The 19,123-nt window shown below is 60.6% G+C and overlaps 5 protein-coding genes across 5 annotated transcripts; all 5 read left to right on the top strand.

Moving 5' to 3' along the window:
* Positions 1 to 718: 718 nt before the first annotated feature.
* Positions 719 to 2,071, top strand: LSCM1_06094 (uncharacterized protein; the record flags this gene model as incomplete). Its single annotated transcript, XM_067323526.1, has 1 exon — positions 719 to 2,071. One exon carries the CDS (start codon positions 719 to 721, stop codon positions 2,069 to 2,071), a length of 1,353 nt encoding a protein of 450 aa, XP_067178631.1.
* Positions 2,072 to 3,192: 1,121 nt separating this feature from the next.
* Positions 3,193 to 4,743, top strand: LSCM1_06093 (uncharacterized protein; the record flags this gene model as incomplete). The annotated part of the gene is made up of 1 exon (XM_067323525.1): positions 3,193 to 4,743. The coding sequence occupies one exon, from the start codon at positions 3,193 to 3,195 to the stop codon at positions 4,741 to 4,743; it is 1,551 nt and encodes a 516-aa protein (XP_067178630.1).
* A 1,409-nt stretch (positions 4,744 to 6,152) lies between these two features.
* LSCM1_06092 (uncharacterized protein) lies at positions 6,153 to 7,223 on the top strand (the record flags this gene model as incomplete). Its single annotated transcript, XM_067323524.1, has 1 exon — positions 6,153 to 7,223. One exon carries the CDS (start codon positions 6,153 to 6,155, stop codon positions 7,221 to 7,223), a length of 1,071 nt encoding a protein of 356 aa, XP_067178629.1.
* Positions 7,224 to 8,109: 886 nt separating this feature from the next.
* Positions 8,110 to 10,677, top strand: LSCM1_06091 (uncharacterized protein; the record flags this gene model as incomplete). Its single annotated transcript, XM_067323523.1, has 1 exon — positions 8,110 to 10,677. One exon carries the CDS (start codon positions 8,110 to 8,112, stop codon positions 10,675 to 10,677), a length of 2,568 nt encoding a protein of 855 aa, XP_067178628.1.
* Positions 10,678 to 12,073: 1,396 nt separating this feature from the next.
* Positions 12,074 to 14,518, top strand: LSCM1_06090 (uncharacterized protein; the record flags this gene model as incomplete). Its single annotated transcript, XM_067323522.1, has 1 exon — positions 12,074 to 14,518. One exon carries the CDS (start codon positions 12,074 to 12,076, stop codon positions 14,516 to 14,518), a length of 2,445 nt encoding a protein of 814 aa, XP_067178627.1.
* Between the last annotated feature and the right edge of the window lie 4,605 nt (positions 14,519 to 19,123).

The following is a 19,123-nucleotide window of genomic DNA, read 5'->3' as shown; positions in this document are numbered from 1 at the left end:
ACGTGCCAGGAGATGCGAACCACTCGAGAAGCGCGTATGTGGGCGAAGGGGTTTGGAGCGCTGTTGCTTCCGTTCGTTGTTGCCGGCTGCAGATTTGCTTTGCTTCATACTTGTCGCCTCGCCACTCTCTACGGATGCCAGTTCGCTGAAGTGGGGCATCACTTGCAGCGGCTAACGTTTAAAAAGGGTACGCACAGCCACGGCGCAGGTGAGGGCACGAGCCGTTGCAAGTAACGAAAAAAAAGAAGGGAGTGAACGCTGGCGGTACGGTAGGCGTGCCCACGCCTGCTGAGGCGCCTCGATACCTCTTTTCACGCCATTGCAGTCATGGAGTGTGACCACTCTCTCCCACGCGCACGCGCAGGTGAGCAAGCGAGCGACTGAGAGAGAGTAGAGGACTGGGAAGCGACCCTTAGCGCCGTTTTCAGAGACGGACATGCCCTCTTTGCCGTTGTGCGACTTCACATTTGGATAGGCCTCTCTGCAGAGTAACGGTCTCCCCCCTCCCTCCTCCCCCCTCGACTGACTTCCACTTCGTACTCTACGGCCGCTTTTTGTCATTACCCACCGCGTCTCGAGAGCCGCGCGGCTCTTTTTGTCGCCCCCTTTTTTGGTCAAGTTGGGGGCGCTTTTACCGTCCTCAAACTAGCGCAAGTTTTGGGGCATCTTTCCGGTTCGCTGTTCTCTTGCCTGTGAACTTTCCAAGCACGACTCCGCGATGGACCCCTCCGTGAAGGCCGCCGCTGAGCTGAATACCATCTTTGGCCACCTTGGTGTTCGGTGCAAGGTTTGCGTGACCTCTGCGGAAGGCAAACATGTGACGGCGACGGCAGACCTGGAGGAGGGCTTTGCTCTGGTCGAGGAGCTGCCCATTGTGTCGTGGCCGTCCCCCTCGCTGCTGGCGCTCTCCACCCCTTTCTGTTTTCATTGCCTTCGTCTCAGCAGCCACCAGCTCTCGGCTGTTGTGTCAACCTCGCCGTCTGCCCTCGGTGATGCTGCGCTTCCGAATTCATGGTCGCAGTGCGCGCAGTGTGGATCCTGCTTCTGCTCTCCGGAGTGCCAGCAAGCCAGCGCGCGCGTGCATCGCTTGTTGTGCTCTTGCCTGCCTGTGGTGCGGGAGGGCCACTGCGACAGCGGCGGGCCTGGAGGTGCAGAGGTGGTTACGGCGGCGGCGGCCGAGTCTTTTTTTGCGGACGCATCGATCACGCCGTCCTCAGCATCATCCGAGATAACCTTGGAGGCACTCGCCCGTTGCGTCGCCTGGATTGCCCACCGCCTTTCTTACGTCGTTGAGCAACAGCAGCTGACACACGACGTTCTGCAGGCAGACTACGTTCTTCAGCAGCAGCAGCAGCAGGCCGGCGATTCCGACAGTGGCGCCGCCTGGTCCAGTGCCTCGCTCAACTACCAACTCTTCACCCAAGTCGTCACGCCATTTAGTCGACTCATTAGTCCACCGGACAACGTGGAGTTCCCTAGCGTACCGCTAGCCTCCTGGATCGCGAAGCTACGCCTCCTCTTAACCGATCGGTGTGTCGAGCTGCTTCTTGTGACCAGCGGTGCGTCATCGCGCGCTGTTCAGTGGCACACAGTGGCGCTTGGCGAACACCAACAACAACAAGGGGCGCCGGCGCCGGCTCTACTGTGGGCGGAAGCGCTTGTGCAGGTCCTCCTCCGCACCGATACGCTGCGAACCTTGGTTGGCCAGATGGTGCTAAACGCGCACGCAATCAACGACTATGTGCTGCCACCTAGCGGGGACTCGCAGAGTGGGGTGTTCGACTGGGTCTTGAAGGGTGCGGGCCTCTATTCTCTGCTGGCGTGCTTCAACCATTCCTGCGTACCCAATGTTGCCGTTCACGCCGTGGATGGAACGCATGAGATCGCGCTCACAACGACGCGGCCTGTTCAAACGGGTGAGCCGCTGACAATCACCTACATTCCGCTAAACGCCGGTGCTAGTACCCACGCGGAGCGGCAGCGGCAGCTGAGGAACTACTTCTTCCTCTGCCATTGCCCGAGATGCGCCGAGGAGGAGGCAGCAGCGGCGGCAAGCGGCAATGCTGTTTAGGCATGTGCGCCATCCAACGCAGCAGCATGTGGGGAGACTCGACTGTCCCCCCTCTCCCCTCCCCCTCCCTGTCTTCCGCTTCTTCCCTTTCCCTGCTTGCACTGGCGTCGTCACCTCGAAGGCGCTCATGCGAGGCCGCGCGTACATACTTTTCCTTTCGCAAAACAAAAGGGAGAGGAGGGTGGGCAGAGAAACCGTAACTTAACACGGAAGCTGGCTCACGGATCCATCGAGATAGGGCGCGCCAGCGCGCGCACAGAGACGTCGCAGATGCGACCCTCTCCCCTCCCCCTCCCGCCTCGCCCCTGAGGAGCCTTTCTGTCGTGATGGTATCCTGCGAGCATGCGCGCGTGCACGTTTTCTCTGCGAGGATGACGGCGGGGGGGGGACGCGCTTCCCCCTTTCAGCTTTCACTGCGTCATGCAACGCTGAACAGGTCCACAGCTTCATGCTTTAGTCGAGTCGGCAACACGACGCGCCGTGACCCGGTGCAAGCCTGATCGTGACCGTGTGGGGTCACCTTGGCACAGCACCAGCCCAGGCGTGTTAACCGGTGGTGACCAGCTTGCTACCCTACCTGAGGGCAGGCCGCGGATTCCTGGCTCCCGTCTTCCCTAGCATACACACCCCATCCGGCTACTCACACAGAGTGGGTGGGCGAGTCCCATGAGACAACCGCACGCACCGAGCTGAGCGGCACGATTAGGAAAGAGGGGGCGCGCTTGGAACGCAAGAGGAGACACAAGGTGCTGGTTTCGGGTGTAAAGAAGAAGTGCGTCGCCCATGCGAGGTGGTGCTCAGATCTGAGGCGTCCGTGCGCCTTCACTCCTCCAGTACGTAAGGGGGGCAGCTCCCCCTCCTCATTCCCATCCCACACACGCCCAACGCCACAAAGCCACATGTCTACTCGCTCGCGTCCGGGCGCCCCCCTTTTCCTCCCATTTCTCGTCTCTGTCCCTCGTTTTCACGGACGCAGATCTAACTATATGCATGGCCTCGCTTCTCTGCCCACTCAAGCACTCGATGCTCTTCCCCTCCCCGCCTGTTCACGGGCCAGACTTTCCCCTCTTCCCTCCTCCCTCTCCCCATCGTTTTCGCTTCAAAACAGAACACGCTCATAAATGGGCCTCACAGCAGTCGAGAGGGCGGCGCACTATGCAGCACGCAGCCCGCGCTTCGCCAAGGTCACGTCAAAGCACTTGGCCTACTTCCAAAGTGTACTGGATAAGCCGTGCAGCACCTCGCATCGCAAGGGCAAGATGCTGACCGATGCGGAGGCTATCCGGCCATTTAATGTGGACTGGATGCACCAGGTTCAAGGCGCCGCCCCGGCTGTGCTGATGCCCACGTGTGCGACGCAGGTGAGCGAGATTCTGACGTACTGCCAAGCGGAGAAGTTGGCAGTGGTGCCACAGGGCGGCAATACCGGCCTCGTCTACGGTGCAGGGCCGGTGCACGATGAGCTGGTGCTAAGCACGCGTCTGATGAACGCAATGCCGGTCGTGTCCAAGAGCACCATGTCCGTGGAGGCGGAATCCGGCGTCGTCCTCCAACAGTGCCAGGAGGCGTGCGCGAAGGAAGGGCTGCTCTTCCCTCTCACAATGGGCTCAAAGGGAAGCTCGATGATCGGTGGCAACGTAAGCACCAACGCCGGCGGCATCTATTTCGCACGCTACGGCTCTATGCACTCCAATGTCCTCGGCATTGAGGTGGTGACAGCAAGGGGCGATGTACTGAATCTGATGTCGACACTGCGGAAGGACAACGCCGGCTACGACCTCAAGCACCTCTTCATCGGCAGCGAGGGCACCCTCGGTGTGGTGACCCGCGCTGCCATTAAGCTGTACACACAGCCTGCGTCGAGGCAGCTGGCCTTGTTTCATCTGACAGACTTTGCGTCGGTGCTGGAGCTGTATCACCTGGCGAACCTGTACCTCGCCGAGTGCTTGTCGGCGTTTGAGGTGATGGATGGGGAGTCGATGACGACAAGCCCGGCGGAGGAGGTGCCGTATGAGCGCACGTGCAAGAACGACGTGTTCCGCAGTGGCAAGGACTTCAGCGCTGCCTACTTCTGTGTTCTTGTCGAGACGAATGGCAGCAGCGCGGAGCACGACCTCGACAAGCTCTCCTGCTTTGCCGAGGCAGCGCAGACAAAGCTTGGCGAAAAGCTGAACGGTGGCGGCCAGTTCGAGCCTATCCTGTCGCAGTCTGCTGCGCAAGCAGAGCAGCTGTGGGCGCTGCGTGAGGGTATCCCAGTACACCTAGCGAGCGGCGGACTGATCTACAAGTACGATGTCGCATTTCCTATCGACAAGTTCTACGGCATCGTCGAGCACACGCGCAAGATTCTCTACGGGCAGCAAAAGATGGACCCGGACGAGGTCATTGTTGTCGGCTACGGCCACTTTGGTGACGGCAACGTGCATCTGAACGTGGTGGACCTGACCCGTTCGCACGGCGAGCAGCTCGACGCGGCACTGTACCCTGCTGTGTACGAGTACTGCGCCACCCACGGTGGCAGCATCTCGGCTGAGCACGGCGTGGGCATGCAGAAGCGCGACTACCTCCATCTCTCTCGCTCGCAGGAGACGATCCAGCTCATGAAGGACGTCAAGGTAATGATGGACCCAAACGGCATCTTGAACCCGTACAAGGTGTTGCCTCTTGAGTAGTCGAGGGGGAATACGGCATGCGCGGTGCGCGTGCTGTGGCATATTCACAGCTGCCGCTGCCACCGCGATGCTGCCCAATTTTTTTTTTTCGCCTAATGCACGCCGCATTCGCCATTCTGTGCACGCGCGACGGTTGTCTACGCTCCAGCTTCCTCTGCGCAGTTCTTCCTGAGAGCGCATTTTTTTTTTCATTGGCTTCGTTACACTCTTCCTTTCGGGGCCTTCCGCCCTATTTGCGGGTTCTCTCCGCTCCGCTCACCTGCCTCTCTCTGATAGCTGCTTAACCGTCCGTTATGCATGGCGACCGCGCATTCACGGTGTGTATTCGTCAGAGGCCTTCACCCTCGCTTAATCAGGTGCTTCACATCGCTTCTGTCTTTTCCCATCCAGCACTTCGATTCCTTCTGTTGTTGCTCGTGCTCGCGTGTGGCCGTCTCTATTCGGCTCTTTTCCTTTTCACTGTTTTCTCTCTCCTCTGACGGGAGGGGAGAGGGGGGCGCCTCGGCGCGCATGTCGAGGGCTCGGCCCCCTCTCCCTCTTCTCATTCCTGCCAATGCTCGAGCCACTTGTGGTGCTGCCCGGCCCTCACGCTGCCTGCTGGTGTGGGGGAAGGGGAGAGGGGGGAGGATGCACGAGGTGGCGGCCGGCATGACAGGCAGCGGCTGCGGGGCGGCCTGTGCGGCGGGCATGTAGAACAAAAGCATCAAGGCACGCTGAGGCGATGGGTGGTGGTGGTGGTGGTGATGCAGCGCATTACTGTAGCGCGTGTCTACCCGCTGCTTCGCGCCCGCCATCGCGCCCTGCGTGAGAGGGTCGGTGGCAGAGCGCCGCACCACTAGCACGCCCTCTGCGCGGAAGAGAAGAGGAGAGGGGGCGCAGTGAAAGGGGTATACCTATGTATGCGTGCGTGTGTGTGAGTGTGTCTGCTTGTTTTCTACAGAGCGATCGACGTGAGGTGCGATAAACAAAGAGAAGGCGCGTAAACGGGGGCTGGCCGAGTCGCCAGTCGACGGTGGAACGTGAAATGTTTTTTTTTTGGTTTTGGGGGTGGGGTGGGGGCGCCACGTTCCTCTTGAGCGCCTTTGGCCATTAGGATGTTGGTAGATCTCTGTCGCTTTCCCCCACTTCACCGCGTGCGCTCGGGTGCTTGAGCATTTTTGCCCGGAGAGAAAGGGCACGCCAGCCGGCGCCGGAATGCTCGCCGCCTTCCTCATCGTGTGTGGTGGCAGCCACGAATCTGGTCAGGGCGAGCAGCTCCTGCAAAGCCGCTTCGCATGACTGGGCATGCTTACTCGCTGGGGACGCCTCATTGCGGCGTCATGCTCTTCTTCTTCATGTGTCCCGTATATATCCTTCCCTTATGGCTTCGCAGAGGGCACACACACGGCGAGAAGAGAGAAGAGGGAAGGATGCGTTCCGGTGGCGGGCCATGCAGGCTGCCATCACTGTGGCAGCTGTCGCACACTGGCTTCGGTCACCTTCCTATGAAGAAAGCTATCCCACTGCGAGTCTTCGGCTGTGTGCCTCAGTTGCGTCGGCACCAGCATTCAGGGGGGTGCAATGGCACTGCATCCTTGTCCTCATCAGTTGCAATGCGATGGGCAGTGCGCGACATGTCGTCCCGATCTGCGACTTCATCTTCACAGCCGATCACCCCCGCTGATGGCGGCGCAACGTGCTCGATACAACACCAGGTACCTTCGTCTCCTCCCTGCCCGTCGGCGCCGGCCACAGAGGCGCCACACGAAGTTACTGGAGGCAGTTTGGCGCGGGCCAGTAGCACACCAGCGTGCAATCCTTTGCCTGCCGTCGCCCTCGAATCTGCAGCAGCCGGGAGTAGGTGCGCACGTGGCGGTGAGCGCCGGCTTGGCGCAAGCCACACTGGCCAGGCGCTGTCGGCCGCTTCGATCGGCAAAAGCAAACATAAGCCGCATAGTGACGTCAAGATCAAGAAGAGAGCGCCGTGGGGCGCGCAGCAGCTGCGTGACTCGTGGAGCGAGGACGCAATGACAAAGCGGGATCGGGACAACATGGATGAGCGCATTCACCGTGAGTACCGCTACCACCCGGACGAGTTCCGTCGCTATTACATACGTTACACCGTATTCCTCACTCTTCCGTGCATTATGATTGGCATGTCTATCACATACTACCTCGAAACAGGCCGACCATTCTGGCAAGCTGATCCGCAGCACTTGTTGAACCTCTTGCGTGTGATGGACACTTCCCCTCGCAGCAAGCTGTACGCGTACCGGCTGCCCGAAACGCATGAATTGCCGGCGCACGTGTTGCGGCACCGCTCCGAAAATGCGGGGAAGCGGGAGTACGAGGAGCGCGTGTTCCGGTTGACGCACTCAGCCTTTGAGAGGCCCAGCGCAGACGTCTTGCGACTGTTGGAGTTGGAGGAGCTGGCGAAGGCTGGCGAAGTAGCGCCTGGGATGGTGGCGCAGGCAGAGGAGGCAGCAGCGTCAAACCGGTAAGGAATAGACCAGGCGAGCTGATGGCAGCCTGTGCCTTTTCTCTGATGCATCCGTGCCGCATGCCATCTCCATCTCTTCTTTATCCTTTCAGCCTGCAGTAGTGGCACTCCTTCACCCACGCAGCTTTTTTTTTCTCACTTTCTGCCTTCGCCTCCGCGTGTGCGTGTGTGCTTTGTGTGCGCATCCGGGGGAGGGTAGTGGTGATGGCGGTCGAAGAGCGGTGAAGCGAGGTGGCAGAAAGAGTGACAAGGGGCGTCACATATACCCCCGTCTCAACTCCTGCCGGTGTTGTGGGCGACATGCCGGCACCCACGCCGTCGCCGGCTCTTGCTGTGACACGTTGGGGGCGTGTGTGAGGGACCTGCTCTCAGCGAGGTCGACTCAACGCATACGCTTTCAGTCGCGCAGGGGGCAGAGGCTGGCGTTTTGTGTCTGTTTGTTTTCTGCCTTTTCTCCGTATAAGTGCATAGAATCGCGGCAAGGCAAGCCTCGCAAAAAAATATATATTCAGCTTTGCGCCCGTTGCGGAGGGGTGTGGGACACCCTTCCGCTCGTTCACTCCACGTTTTGGCAGCTCTTTCTCTCTCTCTTCTGCTTTTTCTTCTCACGGTTTCACATCTGCTGCGATGCATACGTGTGCTCGACGTACGGCATTGCCTTTTACTGCAGGCACGCAGGTCACGGCAGGAGAGAAAAAAAACGGTGCACGCCGTTGCACGTGCACACTTTTCACATTGCCTCCGCAGTGAGCGCAGGCAGCAGCTGCTCGCGCCTGGACTCTTTCTTCGTCTCAGCCCTTTTTTTTCTCCGCCTTGCTTCTGTGAATATCGGCGGTGGCGCAGAGGGCAGCGCTGCGTTACAACCCGACACGCCATTGCCGGATCGTATGGAGAGCTGCTTCCGCCTCGTCTACAGCTCGAAAGAGGAGGCGGGTCGGCACGCTGTGGCACGACGCCACATTTTTCCTGGCGAGCTCGTGCTCGCTGCCGCGCCGTACGGGCTTGTCATGAGTCCGAACCACTGCCCCAGCGCCCTGTACCTTTCATCAAGAGCCGCCGTGGAGAATTCGGCTGCGGCGGCGAGCGACTCACATGCGAGGAGAAGTGGCAAGACAGCGAAGAGGTCGAAGGGGAATGGCGAAAAAAAAGCAGTAGGCCGTGGTGGCGGCAGCGGAGCTAACAGCACAGTGACCGCATCGGCAGCGGGCGAGCCTGCTTCTGCGTCGCACTATGTACACGCGCTGCAAGGCGAGGACAGTGTGCAGGGCGAGGGGTCGTCGAAGATGAAGCCTCGCTGGTATACCACCACGCCGACGTGGTGCTCCGTGTGCTTTCAAGAGATTCCTGCGGGCCGGTGGCTGTGCAACCGTGGCAGCCTCGCCGAGCTGGCAATGGATATGTCGGAGGAGCAGGAGGCGCTTGACCGAGATATCAGAGCCGCCGAGGGGCGGGCGGCGGGGGCCGGCGACGGTAGCAGGGGCGACGAGGGCGGCGACGACAGCGCTTGCAACGGCGACGCGGCTGCCGCTGCAGCGGCATCGCCGTTTCGAAAGCTGAAGAAGCCGTCCAGATCCTCGGAAACTCGCAAAGACGGGGCGGTGGAGCTAAAGCAGCGTCTCGTAGAAAAGGCTCTTACACTGCGGGAAGAGCTCTTCTTCAAGCGGCGACTGCAGCGCCTTCGTCGTGCCGAGCAAGGGCTTCTAGTGGTGCGCCACGAAGGGTGGAAAGCATCTACGTCGTCCTCGTATGACGCGGTCGGAGCAGAGGGTGACGAGGTGGCCATGTCTGGCTGCAGCGGCTGCTGGGTGCTCTGCTACTGCTCTGAGGCGTGCTGGCAAGCTTATCGCGTCGAGCATGAGCAGAGCGGCGAGTGCGCCGTGCTGCGCGGCTTGTACCCACGACTCATGACAGAGTACTACTCCATGGGGGCCGCCAATGTCTCTGGAGGCGCTTGCCACGGGGGCTGTGCCGCCGGTGCGCCCAGCGCTGCAGCCATGCCGGGTAACGAGCCCCTCCACTGGGCACGGTCGACAAGCGAGCCGCGAATGCTCGAGTTCCAGTCGCTGCTCTTCAGCGTCATTGTGGTGGCTCGTGCATGCCGTGCTGGGTACCAGTCGCACTTCACCGCTATAGGTGAGGATCCCGCTGGGCGCGCGGAAGGCGCTGTCGCGGGACATGCAGCAACGCCAAAGAGTGACGATGATGGCGCAGCTCATGGGGAACCCGCGGTGGAAGACGACACCTCGGACGAGCAGTCGCTGCTCTCTACAGGTGTCAGTGCTTTGACGAGCCGGAATGAGCGACGCTGCTCGGCCACGCAAGTGGCCCACTCCTCGCTAGCGGCGGTGAGCTCCGCCGTCGTTCCCAAGGAGGTGCAGTCGATTGAGGAGATCCGCGCCAGGGCGGGCCTGACAGGCAGAGTGGAGGTACTCGATGCCGACCCTGTGCTGCGACGCATCGCTCGTGAAGTCTCGGCGCGAAGGGGCTACTCAAACGCTTCCGACAGCTTAGATGACTCCAGCGGCTCACCTGCTGCGGGCACATGTAGGGCTGAAGTGACGAATGCGAGACTGTTGCGCAGCTTCGCCGGTAACAGCACCAGCAGGGGCGGTGCTGGCGAGGGTCCTTTACCGCACCTCACCGCGCCAGCCCCGCTGTACGCAGAGCTCGCTCAGATGGAGACCAACATGTCTGTCATATCAAAGCAGCAACGCAGCACTTACCAGCGTTACTACCGCGCCTTCGCGAAGAAGGTGCTACCAGCGCTTCAGCAGCTCCTCCTTCCCCGGCGGAAAGGTGTCGCCATGCGTGGCTGTGGCGGTGATGACGGCGTGCCTGTAGCCCCGAGGACGTTGGTGCAGCATGAGGAAGGCACTGGCGACTTGCTGCAGGTGTCAGAGGTGTACTTTCAGCGACTGTGCGCGGCTGCGCAGTGCAACAGCTTCGGGGCCTATGATGCGCAGGGCAACTGCATCGGCTTTGGCATTTACCCACAAGCGTCTTACTTGAACCACTCGTGCGTGCCCAATTTGTGCCGCGTCATGCACCACGGCGGCCGCATCGCTGCCTTCTACGCTGTGCGCGCTGTCGCACCACTGGAGCCGTTGACAATTTGCTACACAGATGTGGAGGAGATGAACAGTGCTGAGCGGCGCCGGAATCTGCTCGCAACGTATCGCTTCTTCTGCATATGTGAGCGATGCAGCGGAAAGGCAGAGGGGCCGCAGATAGCGATGGCAGTCACAGGCAGCCGTGCGAGCGCCGGCGGCACGCGCTCCGGCTGCGCCGAGGTATCGCCAAAGGCCTTCGAAAAGCCGCTGCTGCTGTGTGGCGCGTGTACGATTCACGGATACCTACGTCCGCTGCCACCACCGTGCTGTAGCTCCTCCGCTCTGGAGCGTGACGTTGCGGACGCGTCTACACCATCATGGACCATGCACGAGGTGCGAATGTGACAGTGCACAGTGTGTCGCACGCGGGTTGTGCGCAAAGAAGCTGCAGCTGCGCCGATTCTTCAGTGCACCGACTGATAGGGATGGGGGTGGGGGGAGGAGAGGGAGGGCGCTCTCTGTTTGTTGTCGTCACAGATCTTGGAAGGCTCTTGTGCATGTCGTCTGTGGCAACAGCTACACACACACATACATACTCGTGTTTCACCTTCTACGCTGAGGGCGTTTTTGTGCCACTAAAGGAGAACAATAGCAGGATCGAGAACAGCACACGAAGCGCTGGCACAGGCAGATGCAGTTCACTGTGCCTCGAGACCAGAACTGGGGGAGGTCACTGGCGCTACTCGACGAGATTACCGCTCCTGCTGCGCCTTCGTCCCCCTCCCCATCTTAACCATCTCCTGCTCGCCCTTTTCCCCAATCTTCCTTATCGGAAGGAATCCTCTTTGCGGCAGCGGCGGTAAAGGGGCACAGTGCGCGCTGCTAGCGTGTGCGTGTGTGTGTATACGCTCGTGTTCTTTTCCATGTTTCGTATGCGTTGCCGCTTTCGAATGCAGACGCCGATCGTCCCCTCTCCTCCGCTCTTCACTGCACCTCTTCCCCCGCTTTGACCTCTCTCCTCGCCCCCCTCTCTCTCGCGACTGCTGCGACCATGACTGCCCACCACCGCACACCACACAAACACCCTTCGTACGCGTACACGCGCATAGGCGTTTACAGTTTTTTTCCTGTCTAGCTCCTCTCGCGATTGCGCGTTGGACTTGCACAGCCCCCTCATTCTCCCCGTCATCGCGCAAGGGGTGCGTGAGGCGCCTTTCCTCTTACCCCCCTCCACTTCGTTCTGCCCCCCCTCCATCCATCAAAAAAAAAGAGGAGCCGCCGAGTCGAAAGAAACGCCCTGCCGACTGCGGATATACCAAACTTGCTTGACATTGAGGAAGTCAAGAGATCACTGCTTGCCTCTTCCCCCTCCCCTCTCTCTCCCTCATTCTCAGGGGTGACAACGTGTGCCGCCGCTTCCTCATCGCGTACTCCCCATCGTCTCTTCATCTTTTTCGCGTGACTGGGCCTATTTTCTCCCTTTCGTGGACGTGAGCGCGCCTCCCTTTCTCTGTGTACCCCTCCCCCTTTTCCTACACAGCGCCACGTGCGTCGACTGCAGAGCCTGTCCGTGTGATTTCCTCCGAGTGTCGCCACGCACTTGCCCCTCTCTCTCCCTCTCCCTCGGTGTCGTGCTGTGTCACACCTTCGCGCTACCGCGGACGAAACGGGGCCGAAATCGAAAAAAAAGAAAAAAGGGGAGGGGGAGGCCACCGTCTGCGCACCGGCACCAACGCGGCCCTGAGAATTTTGCACGCGCTCACAGGTACGCGTACACACACGCACACGAAACGATAAAAAAATGGAAATGCTAAGGCGCCTTCTGGAGTGGTACGCGCCGCAGGGCCCCGCACTGCAGGACGCTTTCAAGCGCGCACACGAGCATCTCGCCTGCCCGCCGCTGCCGAGCGGTTCAGACACGAGCAGCAGTGCTGCCGCCACATCACCGCTTCGCATCGTTGACCCGTACCACTTGGTAGTATGCCAACACGGCGTGCTGGGCAGCGCCGATGACTTTGAAAACGTCATAGTAGATGCGTTCGTGAGTCATGAGGTGAGCGTCCTCGAGGCGACGGAGATGGCGGCGGTGTCGCGGCAGCAACGGCGAGCGCAACCTCAGCAGCAGGCGGCTTCCATGCGCGACACTGTCAGCGCTGCCGACAAGGCGTCAGTGTTGCATGAGGCAGCAATCAGTGCGAGCGCGGAGAAGGCCTTGACGCCTGAGCAGCGAGCGCGGCGCGCCGCGTACAAAGCGGCCTATCGCTTGCATATTGAGTACCCAAATCGCACGCGTGGACGTCTCTACCGCAGTGGAAACTTAGCGTTCTTTTCACCAGGTAGCAACGAATACCTGCGCACGGATGCCGGAACACAGGCTTGTGCGCAGAGAATGCTGGCGGAGGTGGTCCCCGTCTTGCACGCGTGGCTGAACGAAGTGGAATCAAGGGAGCAGCAGCGCCAGGCCAAATGGGCGGCTCACGCTCAGATGAGGGGGGCCAGCGGCGCGGCGCCACTCGTGGCGGAGGCAGTAGCACCTCTTCCGGTGTGCCTCTCCCTCATGGGACACAGCTTTGGGGGTATTCTTCAGCGTGAGTTTCTCTGCCTTCTTCTCGTCGATGAGGCCGAGACGCGAGCACGTGACCCCCTCCTCTTCGACGCCATCGCCACTCTGCGGCAGAGGCTGCAGAGGCTTCACGTGACCTTTGAGAACTTCGTGACTGTCGCCACGCCACATTGCGGTGCCGGGGAATGTCTTTGGTGGCCCGTATACGCTGGTGCCTGGTGCCTAGCTCGCTTGAACCTGTGCCAGACTTACGGCGAGCTCTTGTCCGACGCGAACTGCGTGCTACAGCGCCGCCTCCTTGACGAGTCGCACCTGCATGCGCTGCAGCTCTTCCGGCGCCGTGTGCTGTTCGCGAACACACATCGGGACATCTTTGTCGGCTTCGGCACGTGCTCACTCATTTTCGAGAACGCCGACACAGACCACACCAAATTCGTTGGCGTGGCCCCACACCGGGCGCACTGCGCGGCAGCCTTTGTGAACGAGCTCGCGGAGGTGTCAAAGCCAATTTTGCTGCGCTCTTTCGAAGAGTTGGAGGAGGGCGAGGCACACGGCGTCGGTGGATGTGGTGACCAGCGCGAGTGTCAGCACGCCGCGCGGGCGCGGGCGAGGACCTGCACCATAGATGACCTTATTGCTACTTCGGTGCCTTCGCCCAATGCTGCTGACGCCACCATGCAGCATCAGGCGCTATACTCCTCCTCAAGCAAGTATGCGGGCACTCCGGTGGGCGTTGGGGAAGGCTGCTTCGATGAAAGCAACTTCCTGACCGCATCCCTGCGTCCACGGGCTACCTCTTCGTCGGTGTCGGGGCTGACGGCGTCGTCGGAGTCCGCGTCCTCGTCATGCACCCAGTCTCTGATCCCCAACAGTTCCGCCGTGACCAGAGCGCAGCCATCCTCCTTCGTTTCATTGTCGGCCATCGGGAGCGCGAGGGCGGCGCATAGTACAGAAGCGGTGTACTCGGAGGAGCTAGCCGCGCTCCGGACCAATTCCGTCAACAGAGGAAACAACAGCCTAGACAATGCCCCCGAGTCATCCGCGTCTGCACTGTCGACAGCCGGGTCGATGCTGTGGAAGCTGTTCACCCCACTCTGCCGGCGGAGCAGCTCGCTGATTCTTAGCTCTTTCGTCTTTGAAGGCGATGAGGCCGCCGCCGCAAGTGACTCTCGAGATCATGACGACATGGGCTCGGTGACATCATCGCGCAGCAGCCGCAACAGCAGCGCCATCACATCTCTCCTGCGAGACCCTCGCTGGGCCTCCGAGCGCGTCTGCGACGTCGCCTCCGCCATGCAGACGGAGGCGAAGAAATGGCTGCAGGCTACCCCGACGACTCAGCCAACAGGCGGGGCGACGGCGCTTGGCAAGCCACATGTGGACTGCGCGATGGCCATGGAAGGTGTGATGGCGCCCTCGGAGTGCACCTCTCCGGCCGGGTCAGCGCAGTCTCCATCGGCACTGTGGATGCCTGGCACAGAGGCAGAGCTGCCGCAGTACCGTCGAGCTCCTCGCAGCATCGCTGCGACACTCCGACAGAAGATGAGCTGGCGCGTTCGCGCCATTCGCCTGGACAACATCCTGCCAGCCGGCCACGTCGCCTGCCTGGGCAACTGGGCCTTTTGCGGCCGCTCGCCAGCGGTGGTGCAAGCCATTGCGGAAGAGATGCTCACTATTCTCTAGCGCGTCGATGCAGTCACCAGCGGTTTCCCTGCTCCATTGTGCCGCGAGGGACGGCAGCACACATGCCTGCATACATGCATGGCACTCTCTGTATCTCGCAGGAGGCGATGGGTCTCTCTCTTTCTCTGACGTGCTTCTATTCCAAAAGGTGTCATCCATTACGGTCCGTGCCCCCTCTCTTGCTTGTCGCAGTGACGCTATGGCACGCGATGCATTCGAAAGCACACAGGGACCACCTTGGAAGCGCACGCGCGCAGAACAGCGGACAGTCGCATGCTTCCCCCTGCGTCCTTTCGTGTGCGTGGCGCGGGATGGTCAGCATGCCGCGAATACACTTGCCCTCCCTTTTTTCCTTTGGCGGCTTTCACAGTGATTTGTATACCGGTGGACCGCCACGTCTCCCCTCCTCGTGCGCCTCCACAGCTGCACCTTCTTCCTCCCGCGTTGTGTGCCTTGCTGCCCTTCAACCACCCAAGTTGGACGGGCCTGCAAAGTTAACCATTTCCCGAGTCGGCGGCGTCGACTACCTGAATCGCACACATGGTTGCCGCTCTCTGGCTCTGGGGCGACACTTCCCGCTCAACCGCCATACGCACTGCGACGTGCTACGACGAGGGCCCCTTCGCACCCGCCCTTCCGCGCTGGAGAACATAAATGGCGAGCATACGAGGGGGCAGGGGATCATTCTCGCGGATCTCTGCACGTGCACCTGCATGCGCGTTAGACTGCCACAGGGGCGGGTGGATGGCAACGACCGAACAGATCGTGCCCTGCCTTCTGCACCTCCGGGCTTGTGGGGGGTACCCATCCCTACCCCACCTGCGCCTGCGCCACCCCCGCCTGTGCTTGCCGTACGGGCACCCGACGCGGCGTTGTGCTGGATGTGCCCCGCCCGATTCGCGGACCGCTCGAGGCTCCAAGCATGGTTCGGCTGGCGCAACGACCCAGCACACCGCGGTCTGCTAGCGGACATCTCACCCGCGCCGCAGGGGGCACGGGGGGCACGGACTTCCTGCTGGGTGCCTGCCTCTGCCCCCCTGCCCAGCCCCGTGTGGTCCCCACCCATGGGGGCGAGCCGCGAGCCGCCTGTGCTTGCCAGCGCACGTCTGTGCACGGGCACCCTTCCGCCCGACGCGCCCCGACCTGGCAGAGGCGTGCGGGTCGTGGAGGGGAGGTGGCGTGCCCCTCTGCTGCCACAGGCTCATGGCGACGCACCGCCTGTCGCGGCGCATGCGGGCACGCCACCTAGACACGATCCCTGCAGCGGCGGCGACGGACGTGGTAGGTGCAGACATGCAGCGACGAGGCAGCAGCGCCATCGAGTCACCGCGACTGCAATAGGGGGGAGGGGGAGGGGGAAGGCGCCGCGCGCATCTGCGAGGAAGGGGCGGGGCGGTGGGAGAAGAGCCCGCTAGGCGCGCGGCTCGATGGCACGGCAGACGGCTGGCTCTCGCGGAGCGGGGGTGGGCTGTGATGCAGCAGAGGCATGACGTGCGTGTGTGGGTGTGCGGCTCGAGGCTTGTGCTGCAGGCCTGCAGATGCGCTGTATTGGCCTCATTCGTTCTGTTGCCTCAAACTTCCCTCTCCTCAGCTTTTTATTCTTTCTCGTCACGTTGGTGCTGCGAGGCTGCCACCAACACCACAGCCATCCTCCTCCTTTGCCGCCACCATTGATGCTAATGATGTTCGTCCACATGTTCCCCCCTAACTCCTCCTTCCCTCCTCACCCTACAGCTGCCGCCGCTATCTTCCCGTGCATGTCTCGTACCGGACCACCGCACCTTTTTTCCCTCTTCTTTCGTTTTACCGTCCCCGTGACGAACCACGAGGGCTTTTTTTGTGTGTAGGAGAGGATCTGTCTGCTGCTGTCCTTTTCCATGCAGCTCTATTTTGCTCTGCACGTTTTTGTCTCCGTTGCCCCTTCACCTCGCTCACTCGTCACGCGTTCTCAACCGCTTCAGGCTGCTGAGCAACAGTTGCACACTCGCTTGCAAGCCTCACCCTGAAGCATGCAGAGAGGGAAGCGGCAAGCGAACAATTAAAAACGCTTCTCTGAGTGAGAGAAAAATAAGAGGAAAGTGCGTTCTGTCTGCGCGACATCGGTGGGGGTGAGAGGAAGTGCGGCGGGGGGCTACGCGTTGTCCGTCGCTCTCCCTCTGTGCGTCACCTTCACCGCTCCCCATCCCTTCCCCCCCTCCCCGACTACTTTTCTGCGCCCTCACATTCTCAGCTTCGCTTCGCCATTGCCACTAATACCGCGGCATTCTCCACCTTCCTCTCTCTCACCGCCCATTTTTCCTATGTGAACATAAGCCGATCATCATTTGTCCCCCTCCCCTCCCTCCCTTCGGCCTCCTGCCCTTCTGCTTTCCTCGGTGCAGCATCCTCTGCAACCCTATGTGGTCTCCAATGACTCCCGTCCACTCTGGAGACCTCTTTTCGTCTCTACTTATGGGGCTGCTCGTGCGCCTTTCGTGCTTGCTCCACTATGTGTTACAGCTTTTTTTTTCTCTCGTAAGGATTTCCTCTCCCCTCATATGCTCCACCTTCATCGTCTTTTTTTGGCGCTCTCTTTGTCTTTCATCTCTCTCACCTGCCCCCCTCCCTCCCCTCCCTTCGATTCACCCTCTTCTCTTGCTCCCTGTCATTGCGTGCACTGTCGACGAGGGCAAGAGGAGGGGAGGAGGGGGGGAAGGTTTTGTGTCGCCCCTGTGGCACCACATACACCTGCATTGAAGGCAGCATGACTATTGGGGGCGCACCGCTCTTCCTTCTCTCCAAGCCGAGCACATCCCGTAGCAGTGACGGAGTAACCGATGCGACGGCTGAGTAGTCTCAGGAGAAAAGATGTAGCGCGTCATCCCGAGAAGGAGAGCGCAATCGGGGCGCTCCCACCATCGGTGCGCCTCCGAGGTGATGGCCGCTCGCTCCTTCTCAGAATCTTTTTAGCGCCGGTGCTTCTGCCCTGCTTGAGCGGTTGCTCCACCCCCCTTTTTTGGCGTATAATTCGCGCGCGTTTCACGTTCCTCTGCATCGCTTTCGTTCTCCCCCCTTCCGCCCACCACTCCGCCCGGCTTCACGTCCTGTACAGCGACTGTGCATCTCTGCGCGTGTGAGGAGGTAGGGGATTCCTTCCTTGTTTGCGGCGCAAGAGCGACGTTGGCCACCCGCGTCTGCATGTGCGCGGGTGCGACCTCTCCCCACCCCCCTTTCGCTCTTTGCTCCCTTTTTTTTCTATGGCCCGCGGAGCCGACGCACGCTTGCGGGTTGTCTTCTCTTTGCTTCCCTGCCTTCGCTCCATCGCCTCTGTGCGCTTCGTAGCGGAGAGCCGTGACGGCGAACGGTAAGCGGAAGCGAAACACAACAGTCCAACAACGAGGCAAATGCACCCGTGTCTCGGCGCGAAAAGAAATGGGGCGCTGGGCCGACTGCGCAGGCGGCTCGAAGGACACGCTGACGCATGCATTGGCAATTAAGACGCCTGTGCACAAGGCAGTGCGAAGCGCTGTGATGTGTGCGGCTTTTTAAGGAAACAAAGAGAAGAGTCGACAGCGACATGCTCGAAAAGGCCCCGGGCGCTTCGCTAGTAACGCCAGAGGGGGGGTGAGGGGAAAGCTGAAAGGCGAGTCCACACTTTCATCGTCTGTACATGCGTGCGCACAACGCTGTCTTCCTCTCATACCGTATCTCGCGCCTCTTCCCCCCCTTCTCATGCGTTGTGTGCATCTGCGCGCCTACACGTACGCGCTGTGCTCTGCACTCTGCCGTGGCTGCTTTACTGAGCCCACTTCGTTTTTCTTTGGACTGTAAACATTTGCTCTCCACTAGTCTACCGCCTCCTCGAGCGCAGCCGTTCAGAAACGCTGGCTCGACACCAACGCTTCAGTGGCACAGGACCGAAGAAATGAGCGGTGTTTGCTTACGTGTCCTGTACTCCCCTCCTCCTCTACTCTTAGACCCGAGAGAGAGTAGAATGGCGCGCCAATCGCAGAGATGCAACCCCGCACGGTGATGGATGCGGGGACGGGCTTCTTTGCCCCGCCTCTCACCGCTGTTTTCACTGCCTTTCTGCGCCCATGGGTTTACCTCTCAGACTCCCTCTTCTCCCCCCTTATGCATTTATATATGTCTACAAGAAAGCAAAGCTTTACCCTTTTCTCTTCCGCTTTTGTCCGTCGAGCTATTCGGGAAGAGTCGCGCGCGCGCGTCGCTGTCTCTCATTCGTGTTTTTTTTCTTGGCGACCATTGCTGAGCTCAAAGCAGATACCCTTCCATCTTTCACCGACGCGTATTTCTCGCCCGTCTCCCAAAGAGGTGCGCGCTGCTATGCGGTGCCGCTCCTGTTTATCGGGGGCCGTTCCTCCCTCTTTGTTTTGGTTTGTCAGGCTCTACGCGTTTCTTCTACCCTGAAATACCCCCCTCCCTCCCCCCGCAAACGTCTCCCTCCCCTCAGCTCTTGCCGAGGCAAGTGGTGCTCAACACCCGACCATTGCCCTCCTCTCTTCCTCATTTCTGCATCCTTCAGCTAATGCCCCTCATCTCCACCAGAGCTGCGTACAGCAACGGTTTCCATTGGACACCATTATCGACAAGGCGTGGGATGAG

Source organism: Leishmania martiniquensis, chromosome 23 (genome assembly GCF_017916325.1).
Source record: "Leishmania martiniquensis isolate LSCM1 chromosome 23, whole genome shotgun sequence".
Lineage (NCBI taxonomy): Eukaryota > Euglenozoa > Kinetoplastea > Trypanosomatida > Trypanosomatidae > Leishmania > Leishmania martiniquensis.
This window is presented reverse-complemented; position numbering and strand designations above follow the sequence as displayed.